The sequence below is a fragment of the Phascolarctos cinereus genome, unplaced genomic scaffold, assembly GCF_003287225.1.
Source record: "Phascolarctos cinereus isolate Bilbo 61053 unplaced genomic scaffold, phaCin_HiC Scaffold_9;HRSCAF=440, whole genome shotgun sequence".
Lineage (NCBI taxonomy): Eukaryota > Metazoa > Chordata > Mammalia > Diprotodontia > Phascolarctidae > Phascolarctos > Phascolarctos cinereus.
In genome coordinates this window covers 90411274-90436602 of record NW_027556402.1, presented here as the reverse complement: position 1 = coordinate 90436602, position 25329 = coordinate 90411274, and the positions used below count along the sequence as shown (strand labels likewise).

Sequence of the window (25329 nt, the reverse complement as noted above, 5' to 3'; positions counted from 1 at the left end):
TGGCCATTCTGCCAGGGGATTCTTCACATGCTTGGGGTAGATGAAGGTCTAACAGTAAATTAGTGGCAGGGTTTTGAGCACAATCAATTACCTTGTAAGACTATGAATGTTGTTTAACAATCCAGAGTATAAACATCCACAAAGATAAAAACCAAGGAGACAGTGTCTCAGGTTCCCAATAGGATTCCTCTTTGATCTAAATGCTTCCGTTGGCTGATGGCATTGAGTAAATTTTCATCAAAAGTGCAAAGCCTTCTCAATAAAATGTATGGTCGCTGAAAAGAGATTGAGCCATTAATGTCAGGAAAACAAAATTAATTGTAAAGTATAATGATCATGCCACAATGTGAAATTGGATGTGTTTCAGATAGTCACTTCAGATGGACAATAAGTTGGGCCCTGAATGGAATAAGAGGAATATATTGGGCTGGACTGCAGTGGGGAAATTGAGTGATACTATCAATCATCTTATGATGGTAATGCTACAAAGGCACATCTTTTAGGAACCAGTATCATTCCAGTAATGCTACATGGCTGCAAATCATGGAACATCACAAACCCAGAATAAAAACTGTAGATCACTGAAAGGGCAATAGAGAAATGTGTGGTAATGAGATTAAGCTATATGTAGCCAAGATAACACGGGCACATTAAATTCTTTAAAAGAAACAATTGAGGAAAAGGATGATCACAAAAGAAACTTGTTTGGAAATGTAGTGATCCTGAGGGATGGCAGGTGAACAGTCAGAGTGCCATACTGAAACATGTGAAATATTAATGCAACTATAAATGACCTCCAGAGGGTTGGGTAGTTCCTCTTTGAAGAATTTATATCTAAGAAGATTGATGATACATGTCTTCTGCTTCTTAGGAAAGAGTTGATGAACTATGGGTGAAGAATGTGATAAAGACATTCAGACATAGCCAATGTATTGATGTTTTGTTTGATGATACATTTTTTTTTCATAATGGCTCCTAAGTGTGTGTGTGTGTGTGTGTGTGTGTGTGTGTGTGTGTGTGTGTGTGTATAAGTTAGTAAGGAAACAAAAAAAATCAAAACATTTAAAAATAGAAGAAACTAAATGAATTTCAGAAAGGGATAGAAATCAGAAAATTTTGTTACTATTTTGTTAATTTAATATACACTTGAAATAGCATATAAAAGCTCACAGATTCCTATATGATCCCCCTTTTGTTCTATTTATATACGAAAATATTTGTGTTTGATGATAAATGTAAAGTCCATAATAAAACAGATAATTGAAAAAATAATTTAGAAAAGGCTAAAATCTCATGGGTACAAAGGAATATGAGATTCTGCAACTTTGTATGAAGTGGCCATGCTGAGATCTGAAGAATCTAAAATACCAACCATGACATGCAAATCTTAACTCTTCCTCTCAAGTGCCAATTATTTGAACATTACATATCATTGATAGTTTCAGCAATGAAGTCTCTCAAGACATCTACCTGTAAATTAGAACTATTTACATCTATCTAGCCCAAGTTTCACAAAGTGCTCTCTTTCTATGACTTCTCTCATACATAGGTAACATAAGTATAATTAATCGCACTTCAAAAGAGGGAGGCACCAATACGGAGTGGATAGAGGACTGGGAAGACTTGCATTCAAATTCAGTTTCTGACATTTACTAGCTGTGTGACTCTGGACTAGTCCCTGAACTTCTGAGTGCCTGGGCATTAAGACATTGGTGAGATGATGCTCTACATTGAGGAAGAGAGTTAGCCACCCTGACAAAATTGGAGATCCTTCTTATATTGGAATATAGATGAGGAAATGGAGGCTCGGAGAAGTGAAGACACCTGCCTAAGGTTTCATAGATTGTAAGTAGCAGGAGAGAGATTTGAACCTCATGAGATCTTTCAGATTCCAGTAGAAGGCTTTTCCCTCATTATATCATGCTGTCTTTCTACGAGGATAGTGGTGGTAGGGATGGAATAGTTCATCTTTAAGGTTACTTATAGTTTCAAATTCTATGATCCTTCTCCCAGTTAAATAACTTTGAAAAAACATTATGCTGCAAAGAAACTTTGTGAACTTGTTTGAACTCAAAAATACTCAAAAAAATAGCCACCAATTCAATATGAGTTTGATTTAAGAATCTAATTTTACATGAGGTAATCTATTTAGATGGGGGTCGTAGCTGTCTCAACAGTATGAACAGTGATCAATCCCTAATGTTGACAGTTAAAACAGACAGCTGCCCAGAGAATGGATAGATAATTGAATATGACCTTGATTAAGTCAACATGCCAGCAAGTTATACTCACATCTCACCAGTACTTCATTGCACTTAGCACATATACATCTGATAGAATGAAAAGCTGTCTTAAGTAAAATCAGACTTACATTGAGGGGAATACTTTCCCATTTAGAAGATGGTGGTGATTGTTGTCCTTCCTTCTTGAAGAAGACCAAAATGATATAACTAAATTGGAGTCAAAGTACAGCATGTCTGACTGAGGATAATCAGACCAATACAAGCTCGGAAGGCTCTACCGTAGGCTGGCCCCACAAAGATCCATATAACTATTTGGAGTCCAGTTGTCTCTAAATTAGAGCCTCTCACCTTTCTTTTGAACTACTACAATTCTGTGTTGCTCCTAGAAGAATATAGTGGAATGAACTAGGTGAAATTTGGCTTTTGCCTCCCTTTCTTCTATTCAGAATATGTAGTTAGAATTAACCCCTGAAAGCCCAGAAAATATCACTCCAGGAAAAATCCTGAAACAGCTGAACCAGAAGAAAGATAGGGTGCAGCAGTCCACTAGCCTAGGTAGCTTGAGGAATTAACTGGAAAGGTCACTCTTACCCTGGGGGAAGGGGAGCAGTACAGAAAGGGAGGCATACTTGCAAGCTGGTGGAAAGCCCCACCTCAGCATAGTTGGAGGAGATTCTGAAGCCCAGGTGGTGGAGCAGGCAAACACCAACACCAGGACCCTGAGTGCCTAATTGAGGGCAGGGGAACCAGTGGGAACCAACTCAGACAACCATCAGGTGCCTTCACATTGTATAGCAACTGGCTCTCCCAGTGCCTCAACAAAACTAAAGAAAGCAGTGCTGCAAAGGGCCCCAGGCAGATAAACACTGCACAACATCCAGCTGAAAGGAGCTGAAAAAAGGAAAAGGAAGGAAAAGACTGGGTGAGCAGGAATTCTCCAGGAGCCACACTACCATATCCTACTCCTAGAGTTCCTGTATTGCTGTTTCCAGCCCCACGCCAGGTAAGCTGCCAGAATCCTACAGCCTCCAACTGCCAACATCGGAGGCACCAGCACACAAAGCCATTGACCAGGCTCTAGTCTCCCAACATAAGAAGCTTGGGTCAGTGCCCCCCAGCAGGAGAGCTCACTCTCTTTAAAGGCCAGGAGATAAGCAAACACCATGAGCAAAAAAGAAACATATGGTAGATTCTTATTGTGGGATGAGTGAAGATCAAGGCAGAAATTCTGAAGAGGACAACATTGTCAACAAACCCATATCTGGAACCTCAAAAGGCAATATGAACTAGTCTGAAGATGAAAAAGCCTTCTTAGAAGAGCTCAAGAAGGATTTGAAAAGTCAAATGAGAGAGGTAGGACAAAAAATGGGAAAAGAAATGAAAGGTATGCAGGAGAGTCAATAGTTTGGAAAAGGAAGGACAAAAATTAACTGTAGAAAACAAATCCTTAAAAAATACAATTGGCCAACTGGAAAAAAAAAGTACACTGAAGAAAACAAGTCCCTAAAAAATACAATTGGCCAAATGTGGAAAGAGGTACAAAATCTAATAGAAGAAAACAATTCATTAAAAATTAGAATTGAGTAAATGGAAGGTGATGACTCTATGAGAGAGCAAGAATCAGTCAAACAAAGACAAAAGAATGAAAAAATAGATGAAAACATAAAATAGCTCACTGGTAAAACAACTGACCTGGAAAATAGATCCAGGAGAGACAATTTAAAAATTATTGGTCTACCTGAAAATCACGATGAAAAAATGAGCCTGGACGTTATCTTTCAGGAAATAATCAAGGAAAACTTCCCTGATGTCCTAGAAACAGAGGGTAAAATAGCCATAGAAAGAATCCACCGATCACCTCGTGAAAGAGATCCCAAATTGAAAACACCAAGGAATATAGTAGCCAAATTCCAAAATTATCAGGTCAAAGAGAAAGTACTGCAAGCAGCCAGAAAGAAACAATTTAAATATCATGGAACCACAGTCAGGATTACACAGGACCTTGCAGCTTTAGCATTGAAAGATAATAGGGCATGGAATATGATATTCCATCAGGCAAAGGAGCTTGGATTACAACCAAGGATCAACTACCCAGTGAAAATGAGCATGATGTTTCAGGGGAGAAGATGGATATTCAGTGAAAAAGAGGACTTCCATACATTCCTGATAAAAAGACCAGAGCTCAACAGAGAATTTGATCTTCAAATTCAAGACTTAAGAGAGATATAAAATGGTATACAGGACAGAAAGAAACATATTATTAATAAGTGTAAACTCTTTACATCCCTACAAGGGAAGATGACACTTGTAATTCTTCAGAACCGTATTGTTATTACACCATGTTAAAGGGGTATACATAAAGGGGGTGGGTATAAATTGACTTTGATGTAATGATGAAAAAAATCTAATCAAGTGGATTAAATGGATCCAAGTAAGTGAGTTGATCTGTTCTAAGAAAATGTACTGAGAAAAGGAAAGGAGGAGCTATACAAGACTGAAGTATAACACAGGAAAAGGCACAAAAACCTATTACAGCAGAGGGAAAGAAGGGAGGAAGATGAGCATTTTTGAACCTTACTCTCATCAGATTTGGCTTAAGAAGGGAATAACATAATCAGTTAGGTATACAAATCTAACATGCCCTATAGACAGTAGACGGGAAAAGGAGAAAAAAAGGAAGAGGCTAATAGAAGGGAGGTGGTACTGAGGGAGACAGAAGTCAAAATCAAAACATTAGTGAGTAGGGAAAAGGAGAAAGGAGAAAGAAAAGCATAAACGGGGGGAAAAGGATGGAGAGAAAGACACAGATAGTTATCATAATTGTGAATGTGATATACGAATGTAATGGAATACTATTGTGCTATAAGAAATGATGAACAGGAAGAATTCAGATAGACCTGGAAATACTTTTATGGGTTGATGCTGAGTGAAGTGAGCAGAATCAGGAGAACATTGTACACAGTAACAGCTACATTGAGTGATGTCTAACTTTGATAGACTTAACCCCTCTCAGCAATACAAGGACCTAAGACATCTCCAAAAGCCTCATGATAGAAAATGCCATCGACATCCAAAGAAAGAACTATGGAGTTTGAATGAAGATCAAAGCATACTATTTGCTATTTTTTTCTTCTGCTGTGTTTTGTTTCCCCTTTATGGTGGTTCCTCCTATTAGTTCTAATTCTTACTTAAAACATCACTAAGGTGAAAATATGTTTAATAAGAATGAATATGTATAGCCTATATTAGATTGTGCACCCTCTTGGGGAAGGAGTCAGGGAGGGAAGGGGAGAAAAATTTAAAATTCTAAAGGTTATGGAAGTGATTATTGATAAATCAAAACAAATTAATAAAAAAAAGCATGTTTAGTTAGAGTCCTAACATGTAATGCTTAGCCTAGGTAATAACATGCTACTGTACTACATTAAAGTTGTCTCAGGTAAGTCAAACATTCTTGTGCTTTAGCTTTATGATCCTGACCAGAAAAATAACCATATAAAAACCCTTATTGGAAGTGTGGCTCCATTGAGGAGTGATGCTTCACCAGCTTCAACTTTTCTTGTCATTAGAAACTTCTCTCTAATCATCAGTGTTTAATTGCCATGTCACTGAGCTCAGGAGTATTCAGAGAGAAAAAAGAAGAGGCTTAGCCTAGAATGTAATCAATGGAGCACTTGTCCAAATGGGAAACTTGTTTCTATCTCTCTTTCAAACAGTAGTTTAATTCAAACATTTATTAAGTACCTATTTTGTGCCATGCATGGTGCTAGGCATGAGTGATAGAAAGACAAAAACAAACATGCAGTTGTTACTTCCAAGAAGCTTATATCAAGGACCCATTCCCTTATTCCTCAGGTATTTTAAACATCTTATTAGAAGTAATGTTTTTAGGCTTTGCACTTAGCATGATGCCTGGAATTTTTTTAATGGTTCAGATCTATGATTTCATTAATGTGGATGTCAGTGGGAAAACTGGTGCTGATTGACAATCTGTCTGTAATTGGTAGTTTTATTAGACAGTTGTCTAGCCTCATGAATAATTTAAGAGATTTACCCACTGTTATGCAATCATTATGTCAGAGGTAGAACTGAAACCTGAATCTGCTTGATTTCAAGACCAGTGCTCTTTCAAAATGGTCTTCCAAAAGCATGGATCTTAATGCGTTCTCCCTCCTTCTCCCCAAATCAAGAAAACCCAATGGCTCCCTATAACTTCCTACCTCCAGGATGAAATATAAATCCCCATTTGGTTTTTAAAGCCGTTTATAACCTAGCCCCTTCCTTCCTTTTTAGTGTTCTTACATATTAAAATACCCTACCCCCAAAACCTGCCCTTCCCAACTCCCATGTACTCTGTAATCCAGTGACATAGGTCTCCTTGCTGTTTGTTGAATAAAACACTCCACTTTGGGAAAACACTGGCTGCCTGAAAGGCCTAGAATTCTCACTTCATCTTTGTCATCTGGCTTTCCTTCAAGTCTCAGGTAAAGCCCTACTCTCTGCAAAAAGCCTTTCCCCATCTTCCTTAATGCTACTGTCTCACTCCCTCTGAGATTATTTGAAATTGATCCTCTTGAGCTTTTTTGTACAAAATTCTATGCATGTTGTCTCCCCAGTTAGATTTTGAGCTTTTTGAGAGCCAAGACTGGTGTTTTTCTTTTTTTTCTTTCTCTGTATCCACAATACTTAGTGACTGGCAGGCACATAATAAATGTAGGTACTTAATAAATGCTTACTGATTGACTGACACTATCCTTCTGCCACCTCTCTCTTTGAACAAAGCAGGAGCTCAGTGATGCTTATTGAATTGATTTTTATTCCATACACTATTATTTCCATAGACCTAGTATACTGTTTCCTTTTAAATTGCTGAATTATCTTTTCCTGTTTCTTTCAGGACCCTTCTTAAGTTGTGAAGTCCCGTCATCCAAGACCTCCCTTGACCCCCAGGCTAGTGGGTCAAGAATGGAATTACTTTTTTTTTTTTGCATGTCATGTTGTATAAGTCATGGAAAACTTCTTGATCACTAAGCCCTGAGACAATCACCAAGCCTACCACAGGATAAATTATGGACACTCATTCAAGCCAACTTTACTAAGATGGGGCTGAGAAACAAGAACAGCTAAGATCAGATAGCTGTACATTAATCACAGGGGCTATGAATTTTATCAAACACCATTACCTGGCAGATTGTGAAGTAAAATCAGAAGATCTAGTGAGAGGCCATGCAAACCAAAGGAATTTGTGTGGGAGGGCCGGATAGGTATCAATACTACCTTCCCAAATAAGAATGGACAGTGATCATCAATAAAAGCAGCATGAAGTACAAAGGATGACAGTCAATAATTGAGAATCTGTGATCTCTTCAGTGTGTCTACCCCAATGCAGATAGCAACCTCTTCATATTTCAGTAGTTGATATTTGTGAGGAACTATGGCTGGAAGATCCATCACCTTGTGACTCTTCTGTTAATGACTCTCTACGCTCAGTCAGAGTGGTGCTCAGACAGCAAATGTGCAGCTTGTTATAGTCAAAATTAGTGCCTTTTCTGAGTTTTGGCTGGACTTCACAGAGATCCTGCTCTGCTGGCAGCACCACAAGAACCCATGATCACTTCCCCTCCCTCCTCCCACCAATATAGTAATACCTCTTTAAAATGAGAAGAAGTGGAAAAACACTTTAAAGTAATTTGGTTTGGATGAAGTAGTGAAGTTAAAGTGCTATAAAGAACAATGAGGAGTCAGGAGATCTTAGAATTAGTTTTGGTTCTGCATAGCAGGCTGTGCTATATTGAGTAAGTCAAAGGGTTTGATTTCCCTATATCTCTAAGATCTCTTTTAGTCCCAGTTCTATGATTTTATAATCCTTTTTGCACTAAAATTCTATGATTATACTAGAAGCAATTTAACAACAACAAAATAAAACAGGATAGGATAATTCTTTGAAAGAATATACCATTTTAAATACATCATACAGATGTAATACAGGTACATACAAACTGTATTGTATTGTAATATAAAGATATACAGAAAGTTAATAAAGCTATATTATAGGATGAAATAATATTTTTAAAAAGAGTTTAAGTAAGGGGCACCTAGGTGGTGCAATGGATAGAGCATCAGCCCTGGAGGCAGGAGGACCTGAGTTAAAATTAGGCTTCAGACACTTACTAGCTGTGTGACCCTGGGCAAGTCACTTAACACCAATTGCCTCAAAAAAAAAGTTTAAGGGCATTATCGCAGGCAAGGACTTCCTACAAGACATTGGACAAAGTAAGTTAAACAGGCATGGTTTCTATGTTTCAAAAGTTTGAATCTAGGCACTGTTGATACATAGAAGCCAATAAAAGAAAAACCAAGAGATAAGAAAGATCACACAAATTGATGGGATGCCCCCTGGGAAATGGCTGAACAAAGTTGTGATATGTGGCTGTAATTGTGATTGTGATTATAGCACAGTAGTGCTATAAGACATGGATAGTTTCTGAAAACCCTGGGAAGACTTGTATGAACTGATGCAAAGTAAAGTGAGCAGAGCCAGGGGATCATTGTAACAGCAACAGCAATGTTGTAATGATGATAAACCATGAAAGATTTTAAAGGACTCATGATGAAAAATGCTATCTACCTCTAGACAGAGGATTGATAAACTTGAGTACAGATTGAAGCACAGTGTTTTGTGTTTTTTTGTTTTTTTTAAAGACAGATCACACAGGCTGTGTTATTTCTTCTCAGTATTGTGGAGCATGAAGATTCAAAGTAGCAGAATGAAAAAAAGGCACTGGATTTGGTGTCAGAGGCCTTGGGTTTGAATTCCACTTCTCTATTTACTACCTGTGGGACCACAAGCAAGTTATTTAACCTCCCTAGGCCCAAGTTTCATTACCTATAAACTGAGGGTTTTGCCCTAGATGACCACTGAAGTTCCTTTCACCTCTAAATCTACGACAACTATGAGAACATGGTAGGAAACAATCTTGTATTGTTCTAAATATAAGCCACACTTTCTGTCAAACCTGATTTATACAAAGCCCAAATATAATATAAGATCAGTGTTTTTTTTTATTATTATTTACACATGTGAATCATTTTCAGTTCAAACAAATCTCACTTGAGGCTTATGACCCATATTCTTGGTGGCCCAAATCTGAATCAATGAGAGACAGCATAGCAGACTCAACAGATGGCTGGCCTGGAAGCCAGAAAAACCTGTTTCATGGTTTGTCTCAAGCACATACTGGCTTTGTGACCCTGAACAGTAACTTAACTTACTCATCTTTTGGGCAACGCTGAGCCTATGAGTTGCAGAGAAGGTGCCATTCTGCATTGAGAGTTTCTTACCTGGGAGTTTCCTTTACTAATAAAATCAAACATCTAGTACCTATCCCTATATTTAAATGAATGTAGTATTTGCAGACACCAAACTATGCTTTGTACAAAGCCTGAATAGAATATAAATTAGTGTTAATCTTTCATCATGTATCTGTGTAATTTCTTTCCATATCAAAGAAATTTACTTTCAGGAATGTGGCCTATGTTTTTGGTGGCCTATATTTAAACTGAAAGGCGTGCTGTTAAAATATACATTAGTTTCTATGATGCAGCCAATTTGAAGATTCATGGGATAATCTAATTAATTTCTATTTCTAAATGAGTTATATTGCTTCCAATTTAAATTCATTGATCAATCACTCCTTTTCTCACTAATTTTCAATTTTTCCATATCCACTGATTCCTTCATGCCCAGATTTTTCCAATTCTTAAAGAACTTTCATTTGACCCTTACCATTCCGTTACACCATCATTTTCTTTTTACAGTCAAACTCTTAGAAAAAGCTACTATATTTTTTGTCTCTATTTTCTCACTTCCCACTCATTTCTCATCTCTCTACAACTTGGTTTCCATAGGCATTACTCAATTGAAACTTCTATTTCAGGCCTAAATGCAATGACCTTTTTTCAATACTCATCCTTCTTGACCTGAACATTTCATGTCCATGTGCAAGAACTTTTAGGGCTTTCTGGGATAAATACCAATGCCTCAGTTTGACATTTAAAGTCCTTCATTCAAAACCTGGCCCCAGCCTGTCTTTCCAGGATAGTTTTATATTACTTCTTTCATAGACTATGGGCTCCAGCCAAACTGCAGTACTTACTATTTCACTTACAGCTTTCTATGCTGCCCCTGAGCCTTTGCATAGATTGTCATTTTCTCTTTCTTTCTTTTTTGGTTTCTGGAGCCAATTGGGATAAAGTGACTTCCCCAGGGTCACACAGCTAATAAATGTCTGAGGCTGGATTTGAATTCAGGTGCTTCTGTCTCCAGGACCATTGCTGTCTGCACTGTACCACCTAGCTACTTTGCATAGATCATCTTCTGTGCCTGGAATTCACTCCCTCCTTGCCTCCACTTCTACAAATAGTTGACGTCTTTTGAGATTCAGTTTTATTGTTATTTCTTTTCAGAGGCTTTTTTCTGATCCAACATTGTGTATTATTATTATTGTTATTATTAGGTAGTGGTGGTAGGGAGGGTATAAATCATGTATTTCCTTATCTGGAAACATTTTGAATAACCCTAGAAGAATAAAAGTTCCTTGAGGGCAGGGAATATTTCATTTTTGTATTTATATCTCCAGTACCCAATGCAATGCCTAGTACATGTTAAGTATTTTAATAATTGATTGAATGGCAAGTCAAACTTCTCATTTTGAAGGCATTTAAATGGAGAAGACTGATAATTGATTGGTCCCAGGTACAAAGAAATTAAGGTGGTACTTCTAATTCAACAGCACATTAAATATCTGTTTCAAAGATTCATTGCTCACATTCAGTAGAATGAATTCCCCAGATATCACCTCTTTGAAATTCCTTCACCTTTCCTGGGCTAAATTGTCTTTTTTTTTTTAAATGGTACCGTATAGGCAGTTAAAGGTTTCTAAAGATCAGGCAACTTTACAAATTCATGGGAAATAATACATCCCATATCAGTGGATAGAACACTGGACAAGTCAAGAAGACCTGGTTCAAATCACACCTCATACATTTACTAACTGGGTGACATTGAGTAAATCAGAACATCTCTTAGTTTCAGTTTTTTTATCTAAAAATGTTGAAATTAACAATAGCTACTGCACAGTTGGTAAGAATCAAATGAGAAAATGTATGTCAGGCACTTGAAGAGCTTATATAAATGTTAAACCTAAAAGAGCTATATAAATGTTAGCTATCATCATTATTATTCCTGCAGTAAGATTAGAAGATTTAAAATGCTCACACAATCTATGACAGGAAAAAACAAGCTTTGGGAAGCATATTTTATCTACTTGAACAGTTTCTATCTTGATACCCTATTTGATGCTACCAAAAAGTGATCAAATGAGTAACTGAGCCTTTGTAAAGTAAATGAAATCCTTGAAACATTATACAAAAAAATGGAAATGGACTGAAATATAGTTTTAAGATAGAGTTGTTTTTTTTTTTAATTTAGCTATAACTGAGTTAAGGACTATGACCTGTTTTTAATAGAAACTCCTGACTCCTCTGACCAAAAGTGCTTTAAGATATTTATGCTTGTGTGTGCTACAAGACAATTTGAATCGAAAATACTGTTGCTCCAACTTCATGACACTTTGCTTGTTGAATTGCTTGCAATGTTGAATATATAACAAACCAAAGCTAGTTGGAGGCAGCAATCCCAGGCTCCCAAAGAATCCCTCAGTAGGGCAAGTCTGGGTAATTATGCATTGTGGGAAACCTGTTTGGAAGCAAAATATGTGCTCTCTACAGGGGAACAACTATCAACCCTGCTCACAGAGAATTTTTCAAACAAAATGTTATTCTCTGATAAAGCCTGCCTAGTTTAGATAAATATAATATCGATTATTTTTAGCTTCTAAGGTTCATCTGTGGCTTTCTGTTCAGGTTCACTATCACCCAAGCAACTTGACCCAATTGGAATAACAAAAAACAGCCCACTTCTACCCAGGAGTATGAGGAAGAATACAAACAGGAAATACAGCTATGTTTAGTTTAGGTTTTACTATTACAGCTGATTAGCTCACCTCTAAAATCAACTATAATGGAAACAGTGCCCATACAGTCCTGGGATGCTTTTTGTTCACGTCTAATAAGTAATCATCACCATAATTTATTACATGTACTGACTATTTTATAAACATCACAGAAAGATCTTGGCATGACTTAAAACCACCATACTTGAATAGATGGGTGATCTCATGGATTCAGTTTTTCTTGCGTGGCTAGCAAGGTCAAACTCCCTTGAATGACTATTAGTCCTCTCTAGGAGATCTTCAATCTTTAGGAGCTTGATGCAATTAGTACAATGTTACACACCAAAGGGAGCACTTGGAGGACTTTACATTCTATAATTAATCCCTCTTTCATCCTGACATTGATCTAAATATCCTAAATGACAATGGCAAATATCTTAGACAGTCATGTACCTAACTAACTGTTTTATGCCTTTCTTGACATGAGTAATGAGAGTCTTCCCTAAAGTTATCTCTGTTGTGTCTATCAAGGAACCTGTGATGATTTTCATGTAATCATGGGAGAAACCTTATTAGTTATAATCCTTTACTTATGATAGTCAAAAGTAAGCTTTATTCTTATTCTTTCACCTATTAAAGACATAATAAGGCTGGAAGGAAACTTTCAAGGCCTTCTAATCCATCCCTCTACCTCAAGACACAATTAGGGTTAATATTAATCAATAAGCATTAATTAAGTACTTGCTATGTTTCTGGTGCTGTGCTAAGCACTGGGAATACAAAGAAGGGCAACAGTTCTTGCTCTCAAGGAACAGGTATTCTAACAGCTGTGCTGGATACATGAGGGTTAACCTATTACTGAGGAGAACCAATTGTAGCTGTTGTCCCCAGAGACTTTTCCAAGAAAAATGTTAGTAGTTGATAAATGCTGCCTGTACCTACTAAGAATATTTGGAGAAACTCACACTAGCTCTTCTCAACCTTTGCAGCTTTTGGCCAAGGCTGCATATAGGCTTCCTATTATTAGAACAACAAAAAGGTAAGGAAAATAGAAAAATAGATGGCATGATGGGAAAAAAGCACAACTCAGAGCTCAAAACGAGTGAATATGAGTTCCAGCTCTGTCACTTACTGGCTATGAAACTTTGTATAAATAACTTTACCTTTTCGATCCTCATTTTCCTTATTCGAATGAATCAAAAGCATTAAGGCTGAAACAAACCTTAGACATAAGAGGATTGTAGGATTCAGAGCAAAGAGAGACTTCAGAAATTATCTAGTATAGGTGTTCTTAACAATTTTGTTTCACGAATCCCTTTTAGTAGGTGAAATCTATGGACTCATTCTCAGAATAATGTTTTTAGATGCATAATACAAAATATACAGCATTAAAAAGGAAACCAATTATACTAAAATATGATTACCAAAATATGTTTTTTAAAAGGCTCATGGCCCTCATTAAAAAATTTCTGACAGTCCAATCCCTTCATTCTGTAAATGAGGAAACTGAAGTACAGAGAGATCACTTCGCGGTTTAGTGTCAGCTAGGTGGTAGAGTGCATAGAGATCTGAGCCCAGAGTCAGAAAGATCTGAGTTCAGATATGGCCTCTGACACTCACCAGCCATGTGACCTTAGGCAAGTAACTTGACCTCAGTCTACAAAATTATTTTACTCAAATGAAAAATGGGGATAATAATAGGACCTGCCTTTCAGGGTTGTTATGAGGATCAAATTAGGTAATATTTGTAAAGCATTTAGCACAGGGCTCACATATAGTAGGTGGCAGGAAGATCTCTTCCCCCTTCCAAAATGGACATTATCATGCTTGTTTCCTGCCTCTCAGTGAAGTGCTCTAACTTCTAGCTTGAAATATTCTGAGAGGGCTCTAGATATTCCTATAGTATAGTTAGAATCAACACATTATATGTGGTAGTGTTTGTAAACTAAAAAAAAAAGTCTTATTTGGAAATAGTCATTACCATTATCAAACACTTTAATTACTAATTTCCAGAAGTCCTATAAGCTGATTGGTAGTCCATTCCAAGACTAAGTGACTATTACTGTGCAAATCTTTTCTCTTTATGCCCAAGCTAAATCCCTTATAATTCCTCCCATTTTCCCCTTGTTCCTTCAACAGAGGAAAGAAAAATTGGACATTTTCTTACATAAAACAATTCTTCAAAGTTTTGAATATCCAATATATTTTGACAATCTCATACAGATTTCATTAACCCCCAAGTCTTCCCTCAGCCCCTTAGACTTTTCTTCTTAATGCTAAATAATTCCATTTCCTTGAGCTTTATCTCACAGGTTCTATTTCCCAGCTTTCAATATTAACAGAGAATCTCAGAGTTTTAAAAGGAGTTTAAGAGTAAGGTGTTGACAGCAGGATAATTGGTTAGGAGGCTGAGGCCTAGACTTAAGTACTCTCCTTTTGGTTCTGGTGTCAAAGTAAAATGAAACTTTCATTTTTTCTTTCTTGGTTGTCATTAACCTTTAGGATTTAAGAATATACTTCCTTCCCATCGACAGGCTTTTTCTTGAATTCTCAAATAAGTAAGAAAGCTACTAGCTTATTTTCTCTTTTATGAGTCTCTTGCCAACACACTACTATTTATAGAGGAAAGGCTAATGGGGACAGGGCCAAGGGACAGAAGTAATGATATTTTATCTGTAAAATGACAAGGTTGAATGAGATAATATATCAAGTCTCTTCTAACACTGAAATCTTATGATTCTAATAGAAGAGGTAAACATTATAACATAATAATGAAGCTTGATAATTACAGTTTATCCTATAAAAGATGAGGAGGGAGAGTAGACAAAGAAAGTTTTGCGACTACACCTATGCTCCAAGCCATTAGAGTTTTTCAACTTGCTCATCTTCATACCTTGTGTGGAGGATTGATAAGAATATGATAGAATGGGGGGCAGCTAGGTGGTACAGTGGATAGAGCACCGGCCCTGAAGTCAGGAGGACCTGAGTTCAAATCCGGCCTCAGACCAAACACTTGACACATACTAGCTATGTGACCCTGGGCAAGTCACTTAACCCCAATTGCCTAAAAAGAGAGAAAAAAAGGGAAAAAAAAGAATATGATAGAATGCTCCCGCTTCTCCATCCCCCATCTCTATCTGTGAGCAACACCTACTGTTCCAATAATTTGTTACTTGGTATGTGTATATTCTAAGGACACATAAAAATATCTAGCCAAGGATTTGTATGAAATAATCTCAGGTCCCTATTCTATTTGGTGTTCTACTCAGTTCCTTGACTTATTTTGTCCAGAGTCATAGGATTTAGCTTTGGAAGGGTGCTCAGAGATCATCAGGTCCAGTAGCCTTCATTTTAGAGATGAGAAAACGAAGGCCTGGAACCAAGGTCACAGAGATCATAATTAGCAGAAATGGAATTGGAACACAGATCTCTTATTTGCAAGGACAATGACTTTCCATTTCAACTCAGAAGACCATACTTCAAATTTATTTCTTTTTTCATCATTCAACAAAATTTATTTTGACCAAGTTAATGGAAAAAATATCTTATGGAATTTTTGAGCTCTGATCCTCAGAAATTAAAACTAAGATTCCCTCATTTTTGTATTATTTTCAAAAAATTTAAATATCATAAAAGTACTAAAACTTTGGGATTTCCATCATTGCAGAAAACTTGTTCTTGGTAAGAATGAATTACTGAATTCTTATAAATCCAAGGAAAAAGTAGTAAAGATTCAGGAATGATTTTAACATTTGCAAGTGAACATTAATTCACTTTAAATAACACTTTATGCAACTAAATATGGACCCTATGATGACTATTTTTTCCCCTGAATTAAATTTATATTGTATTGAAAGCTTAAATGAAGCCTACCCATAGATTGCTTAGGAAGAAAGTTAGTAGGCCTTTCTCTGACTCATTGAAAACATCTTCCTAATTTATTGTTTCTCATATAGGGACAGGAAGATGTGTTGTGGCAGACAGCTTGCCTCAAAGCCAGGCAGAACTGGGTTCATGTCCTACCTACGACAAACTGGCTATATGGCCATGGTATTTCACTTAACTTCTTAGAGCTGTAGACAATTGACTGAGATTCCAAGTTTCAGAAAAATCTCATCTTCTATGGGAAGCTTTTCCCAACTCCTCTTAATTCTAGGGCTTTCCTTCTTTTATTCATTTCCCACTTATTAAATATAACCTGTTTGTACATATTTGTTTGTCTGTTGTTTGTGAGCTCCTTGAGGGCAGGGATTGTCTTTTGCCTCTTTTTGCATGCCCAGTGCTTATCATAGTGCCTGGCACATTGTAGATGCTTAATAAATGTTTACTGACTAACTGATAAGGTGCTGTCTCACATCTGGGAGTTTCTATACCAATGAAATTACACGTTGAGCCTCTATGCTATATAGAGAAACCTATAAAATATTTCAAAACCTACAGGAAGAGCTCTTAGGAAGGGCACTCACTAGTAACTTCCTTACTACAGGAATATGTGATGGATCTGTGACTGGTACGGAAATCTTTTCCATTAATGTAATTCAGAACTCATCTCTAACTTAGTAAATTTTGAAGCATAGCTACCTCATCAAGAGGCAAGATCAAATACAGGTCTTCTCCAAGCCAATCTTTTGAATTTCCTTTGACTGCTTTGTCATTTTTCCTTTCCCTTTTCTTTGCCTTTCCCTTCCACTTCCCTCCCCACCCCTTCCCTTACTGAAGAAAATCTAAAAGGATGCTTGTTACCCAACAGAATAGGCAAGAGGCTGACAAATCAATCATTTCCTGGAAGTAGGTAAGGCACTTTTGGGGAGGTGTGAGTTCTACATACCCCTCCCCCACGACTCTCCCCTGGCCATTTTTAGACTGGCTCCATGATTTCATTAGTATAAAAAACTCCCAGAAAGGAAATTCCCTTTACTGATCAGCATCTGATCTGCAAATTTACAGTCTATGAGACTGGCCTGGGGCATCAAGGAATTAAATGACCTACCCAGGGTCTCACAATTCTGTGTTAGAGTTAGGACTTAAATCCAGATCCACCAGACTCAAAGTATCACTCTCTGTCCATTAAACACACTGCCTCTCATACATATTATGTTGTATCATAGTTATTTGTGCATGTGTAAGATCTTCTACCTAGACTGTAATCTGCTTGAAGGAAGGGATTGATTGTATGTTAAATTTTATATCTCTAGTACAGTCTGGAATGATGCTTTAAGCAGAACAAATATTTAAGACATATCTAATGAAGTGAATTAAATTAAAATTTATATTCCTAGGTATTTTTAACATGCCTCAAACAATCTCACTTATGCCAAAGGGGGTATATGACTCACTCGTTAGGACAAAGCTTAAACATTTACTTCTTAGATGTCATTTCACAGCAGCAGGAAAACAGACTTTAATGAATCCATTTAATATGATATTTGCTTCCCTAGATATATTTTTTCAAAGCCATATCTATTCTGTTTTGAAAACTGATTTTTATCCCTGTCCTCTCAATTCCCCTACTTCTTGCCCCAACAAATAGCAGCCAATGCAGGACTCAAAAAGGACTGACTTTTGGTAACCAGACAATTCACATTTGAAGTCTTCCAAAATAAAGTCCAATCTCTCTATAGTGTTACTTGCTTGCTTGACATCCTAGAGCAGACCAGAGCAACTTGGCAGTAGGTAAAGGCCAAAATTAAAATAGGCTAAACTTTTTTGGTGCACAGATAGTCTAGTCACTAGAGACACACTGATGATGGTTGGTTGCCGAAGGTCATATGACAAAGGGGAAAGAGGGTGCAGTGGTAACCCACCCACCAAGTTACATAGCAGTCACAAGAGTGACTAGCAAAAGGTGGGGTAAGAGGGGCATGGACAAAGCACTCATTACGTCTTTATTTTCTTTACATTTTTCTTAGGCTGCCCAAAATCCTTTAGCAGGTCACAAGTGGCTCACAGGATGTACGTTGAGCAGGCCTGTTCTAAAGCCTTACATATTCCTCCACCCCACTCCCACAGATCCTATAACTTGGGAAAATGATCATATTGATTTCCAAAAATTATGCCTTGGGGAAAAAGCTATTTTGTTCTTTACAGCTGTGTTTCTTAATATTGTACAAAACACAACCACCACCACCCACCACAATAGGCCTAATTTAAAAACAAAAATCAAAAACCTCTGACAAGAGAAAAACACCTAGACAAGAAGAAATGATAACCATGGATGGCACTATATTCCATATCATTGCTGGGAACACTAGATTGAAAGAAACAAGCAAACAGAGTACACCTAACTTTGATATGTTACTTGATTGACTTGCCAAATGTCCTGGGGATTTGTCATTCTGGAAAACAAAATTGGAAGGATTATTTAGAAAAGCATAACCCACACTCTATCTCTGCTTTCAGCTGAGAGGAAGAGATAGCCTTGGCATGCTTCTAAGTGTTCTGAGTTTCTGTTGCTGCATACTCTTGCTACTACTTATTTAGGATGGGTAAACTGAATTTATGTTATTATTCCCAGTGTTCTTTTTAAAAACAGTGGATTGGGAAAGATTTTTATTGACAGTGTCCTAGATAAAAGTTTTTCCTTCATCTCAAATATAGAAAGAACATTGTAAAATCTATAATAATATGAGTCATTCCCCAATTCATAAATGGTCAAAAGATTTGGACAGTTTTTGGATAAAGAAATCAAAATAATTTATAGTCATATAAAAATGCTCTAAATCATTATCGATTAGAGAAATACAAATTAAAACAACCTTGAAATATCCACGTATCTGATTGGATAGATAATTGAAGGAGAAAGCAACAAATGTTAGAGGGGATATAGAAAAAATTGGGACATTAATTCTCAGTTGGTGGAATTTTGAGCTGATCTAACCATGTTGGACAGCAACCTGAAATTATGCCCAAAAAGTTATAGAACTGTGTGTACCCTGTCACCTAGCAATACCACTATTAGATAGATTTCCCAAGGTGATCTGGGAAAAAGGAAAAGAACCTATATGGTATAAAATATTTATAGCAACTCTCTTTGTGGTGGCAAAGAAATGGAAATTGCAGGGATGCCCATAAACTGGGGAATGGCTGAACAAATTGTGGTACATGATTGTGATGGAATACTACTCTGCTATAAGAAATGATTGATCTTAGAAAAGCATGGATAGACTTGCACAAAATAATGAAGAGAAAATGAGCAGAACCAAGAAAACATTATATAGAGCAATATTGTGATAATACCGACTTTGAGCAACTAAGTCATTTTGAGTATTAAAAATACCCAAAATATCTTCAAAGGATCCATGAAGGAAGCTGCTGTCTACACCCTGAGGAAAGAACTCATAAATAGAAGTATGTATAGAATGATTTTACATATGTATACATATTGGTGTGTAATGGTAGCCATTGTGGGGTGGGGGAAGGTAATTTTATTTTATATTTAAAAGGAATAGCAAGTTGTACATAATAGACTTGCAGTTTCATATGCAATCATCTTTTAATTACAGAGTGATATGGAAATGCTTGTTGTATTCCACAAATTAAAAATGAAATAAGTAAAAATTTAAAAAAACTCTCACAGTAGAGATTACACTCAATCATTCCAGTCATCCAGAAATATTCCAGGTGTGCTCACTAAGTGTTGAGAACTACACTCTTTCCCCAGGCTTTTGAGGACAAAAATCCTAGAGCTGTAGATTCGGAGGGGACCCAAGAGAAATATAATCTATGGATTCTGCCCTTCAGGAATTTTCAACCTGTTGGGAGAGGCACAGAATACAGATACCAAGAAAACCTATTCTAGGGACTATATCTCACAAAATCATCATTTTGCAGATAAGAAAACTGACTTTTATGTCAAATCAAGACTGCTCCAAATTATATCAGTGCTAGGAGATATATAAAATTAGAGGAAATAACACATTTGGACTAGGCACAAAAATCTAGTTTTCAAAGATGTATTAGCTAACAAGAGCTTGCTCTCAATGAAATTTTATTTATGTTCTTATTTTTTTAAAAATTTTGTTATAGACTTAAATAATAAAACTTAAATACACACTAAGAAAAGAAAAAAATATTACAGACTTGAATATTGATATTTAAATACTAAAAAAAGAAAAAACAAGATTGCCATGTTCACAGTGGAATGTAAGAGAGGATTCAAAATATACCACAATAAATTTCCATTTCAAAAAAGCCCATATAATACATGCTATGCATTGTGTTGAGAGCCATCCATCTTTTCTTTGCTTCATTGTAAGTTTTCTTTTGTTCTCTGCTGTGCAGTTTTTGGGGTTTTTTTAGCTAGGAAATGGGGTTAAGTGACTTGCCCAGGGTCACACAGCTAATAAGTGTTATGTGTCTGAGGCCGGATTTGGACTCAGGTCCTCCTGAATCCAGGGCCAGTACTCTATCCGCTGTGCCACCTAGTTGCCCCTGCTGTGCGCTTTTTACTTTGTTCTTTTTCCCTCCTTCCTCACCTACCCCTCTGAAGGTTATAATTGTGTATACACACACACACATATATATACAAACACACATACATATACACATATATATGCATATGTATATACACATGTATGCACATACATACACACACACACATATATATCCATATATATATAAAACCATACATAAAAAAGGAAGAAAAAAACTTATTTTGTTTTCTTTTATGTTTTGAGAGGAATTGTCAAGATGTCGGTAGAAAAGAGACTATCTTTTATTGATGGAGGCTAACCAGGAAATAATGTCTGCTTACCATGTATGTTCACCTCCACCTGTATTACCAGGAAGTTATAAAGAAATAATAGTTAATCTCATTCTAACGAGTCATCTCCATCCATAATGACACATTGTATAATGACATCAAAATCTCCAGTGAGATGGATTTTGCACATAAAGACCCAGCATCACTATGTAGTGGCTAAGCATCCCTGAGCAATGGGTATATAAAGACTCTTAGGAAGAAGAGTGACTTGCCTAGGAAGAATGGCATGATGACCTCCTGACATCCCTGTGTTCATGGAACAGTTACACATAGTCATTAATGTGCAATTAATGGGCCACTGTGTTGGAGAATTCATAAGACATCTTCAAGCAGTACCCATTAGAAATTTTTAATAGAAAAGAATTGGGCAAATTGAGGTATTTTGATGACTTATGAACTCAACCCAGCTCAGACAGTGCCATCTCCTAGAAGCCTGGCTTCTCTTCCAGTCCTATTGGAACTGCTCTTTCCATAGGCACTAGTAACCTCCTTGTTACTAAATCCAGTTGTTGTTGTTGTTTTTTTTAATGTATTTCCACACCTCCCTATAGTATTTACATGATGAACCACACTCTACTCCCCTATATCATTCTCCTTCCTTGGCTTTTATAAGAAGGACTTTTATGGTTCTTCTCCTAACCCACTGACTACTTTATCTTTCTTTTTCATGATTTCATATCCTCGTCCTGTCCTATAAATGTAGGTGTTCTCTAAGGTTCTCTCCTATACCCTCATTTCTTTTTAACTCTGTACCCTCTCATTTTGTTATATTATCTACTCCTATAACTTCTATTGACCCATCTTTATAGATAGTTTCAAAATTTGTATCTCCAACAACACCTTCTCCCAAAATGCTAGTACGATAATTCTAACTGCCTACCAGTTACCTATTTCTAGGCTCACTGCTGGAATCTCAAAATCAAAAAAAAAGTATAGGTTTTCTCCTCCTCTATACCTTTTCTGCCTCGAATATTTCTATTAATGGCACCATCATCGCAGGCTCATACCTGTCATCTTTGATTTGACTCAACTGTCATTCTTTCTTCTCTCTCATCCCCCACCCTCACTATCAAGTCCTGTTCTCTCTTGTTCCATAATATCTCCCTCTGGCCCCTCCTTTCTATTTCTACTGCAATGAACTTAGTTTAAGCCTCAAGAATTTCTGTTGTAACACTCTCCCTGCCTTCAGTCTCCTTCACCTCCAATGTATTTTCCCATTAAAGCCTGAGCAATCTTCCTAGGGCATTGTTCTGATCATGTCACTTCTATCCAAGCACTGCTCCTGGTGCTATACTTTCAGGCCAAATAGAATAAATTTATTCCTTTCTTCACATGTGTCAGGAAGGTGGCATGGATCCAATTTGCAAACCTTAAAGCACATTATAAGTGCGAGCTATCATCATTATTACCTTTGCTCATGTCATATTCCATTGTTGAAATGAGGGCCGCTGCAACTCTAAATAGTTGTCTTTAAGTATTTGAAGGTCTAGCATGTTGTCAGACAGGAGCTCCTTAGCTCCAACCTCTAGCAGGTTCACTCTGGATCCAGGCAAATAGAAGGAAAACATCAGAGACATGATAAGGGGTTAATATTACTTTACTCTTCCCCATGGCAGTGGGGTGGGAGGACATTGGGGAGCTCAACTTTTACAGCATCTACCTAATTACTCTTCTCCTGGTGGCCAGAGAGATAGGGGAGGAGGAGGGAGCATCCACCTTTACAGTATCAGCTTTTGGAACATCTGCATTCACTGACCAGTGATCATTTCATTTGTAGAGAAACAAACAAAGGCAGCAATATGCCAGCAATAAGAACATAAGTTTTCATTAGATTTGGTTACATGACGATGTGTCAGCATAGAGCAGGCACAGGTTAAATGTTCATATTATCTATGGTTATACAATGATGCGCAAGTGCAATGAGATTGTTTATGGACATGATCCTGGGAACTTGTATCAAATTGGCAGGTTGCCTTTGTTGGAGCTCTTCCCAAAAGAGACTTGATGCCCATTTGTCACATATATCATGGTGGAGATTCTGTTGATGTATGGGTTAGATTAGGCAGTCACTGAGGTACTCTCAAATGCTGTGATCCTTCAAAGACCAACTGACAACCTAACTCTTTCCTGAAGCCTGTCTTGACTCTTACTTCTCTCCCAATCCCTCCTCCCTCACCAGGTGAAAATGAACTCCTTAAACTCCTAGAGTCAATTACACAATATCCTTGCTATCAACTTGGAGTCAGGAACACCTGAATTCAAATTCTGCTTCAGACTTTTACTACTTGGGTGAATTGTAAACTCTTTCACTTCATAGATTGTGTCACATCTATCTTTGTATTCTTAGCACCCTTACATATAGTAGACAAATAATAAATGTGTAGTGAACTACATCAAAATTTTTCCTAAACCTTCCCAGCAGATATTTTTTCCCTTCCGTTAGCTTGATGTGACACTTTATTTGCAATCTTCATAAATCTTTATCCCAAATTATCTTGTGTTATATTTATTTGTCATATCTCCCTACTGGATTATTAGCTCTATAAGAGCAAGGACGGTGTCTAAAAGTGCCTAAGACAGTGCCTGGCACATAGTAGGGCACTATATAAATACTTATCCTTTCCCATTCCTACTGATCTGAACACTGAGAACAATGTTCTGCAAATAGTAGATGTTTAATAAATATTTATTAAATTGAATTAAACTGATTCCAGAAAAGTCTGAACACTCAGTGAGTCTCCCATTTGTCAATGATGTCACCAAGATTTAATTTCCCTCTGAGTCTAGTAAATAGTGATTGTGTAAATGTGTGAATATTTAAATGATGACCATTTATGAATGAGTCTTTGAGTACATGTATGCTATGATATAAGAACATAAATAAGCATAAAATAAAGATCAGGAGTAGAATTTGTTAGGGAAAAAGGAGCAGGGTAGTAATCATGATCTTGGACAAACTTAAGGCTAAAACAGATTGAATCAAAACAGAAAAATAGGAAAACTACACTGTGTCAGCCATATTCATCAGCATTATTTGGAGTATTTAAAATAACTAGACAGTATAAGGTTGGAATATTGCTGTGGCGTAGGAAATTATGAGTTGGTGGACTTGGAAAAATATGGAAAGACTTGGATTTATGAAGGAAGAAGTTATCCACCCTCAGAGTAACAGAGGACAAATAAGTATAGTACAGGCTTATAGATGCATATGAGTGTATGTTTATGTATGAGTATGATTATATATATCTAAGTATATGTATGCAAGTGTATGTATGTATGGATATGTGTATGTCTTTGTGTGTATATGTCTATATATGTAAGCATGTATATATGTGTATGTATGTGTATATGTCTTCCTTGGGTAATTCATGATTTTCACATATAACCATGCAATGTAAAAATACATGACTTGAAGATGCCTTGGAAAGGATTAACAAAAACGCATGACTGCCATATAACTCTTTGTTTTACACGGAAGCAGAGATTTTGAGCTTAGAAGGGACCTTAAATGTTGAGTCCAAGACCCTCATTTTTACATACCAGTAACATCTCAGATTTCTGTGTGTGGCATTTGGAATAGAGACTTCAAAGTGATGCAGACAGGACAAAGAAATGTGATAGCTGAAAAGCAGTGTAATATTGTGGGAAAACAGCAGCTAGGTGGCACAGTAGAGTGCTGGGCCTGGAGTCAGGAAGACCTGAGTTCAAATCTGACCTAAGACACTTACTAGCTGTGTGATCCTGGGCAAGCCACTTAACCCTGTTTCCCTCAGTTTCCTCATCTGTCAAGTGAGCTGGAGAGGGAAATGGCAAACTACTCCAGTATCTTTGCCAAGAATATCCCAAAAGGGGTTATGGAGAGTCTGACATGACTGAAATGACTCCATAACAACAAGAAATAGTGGAACAGGTGTTAGATTGTGTTTGAGGAGATCTGGTTGAGTCCCTGCTTTAAACAGCTAAGTGACCATAGAAAAATCATACAGCCACTTGACCTCAGTGTTCTCATCTTTAAATTAGGGGCATGGGGATGGGTCATGATTACTTGCTTACCAAAAATCAAAGGGTTGTTTGTGAAGACTTTGTGAATATTAAGCCACAATAAAAATATGAGCTGATGTTAAATTGTAGTACAGTGTATGATATAGTAACCCATTCTGCTCCATACTTTTCAAACTCAAAGAAAAAGTGAGGTCATTATCCAGGGAGGATGATCATTTGTAGGCTTCCTTTACTTTTGCATGTCTAGCTTATTTTCTAGAGGTAAATTTGAAAGAGGAAGCATTATATAAAATGTACACAAAAGCATTAT

The 25329-nt window shown here is 36.9% G+C and overlaps 1 protein-coding gene across 1 annotated transcript in view; it reads right to left on the bottom strand.

Annotated features, from left to right (window-relative positions):
* MARCHF1 (membrane associated ring-CH-type finger 1) overlaps window positions 1–25329 on the bottom strand; it is a 478951-nt gene that overhangs the window by 178359 nt on the left and 275263 nt on the right. The window contains 1 exon segment of the mRNA XM_078149031.1: window positions 18535–18591. Coding sequence (XP_078005157.1) covers window positions 18535–18591 — 57 coding nt within the window.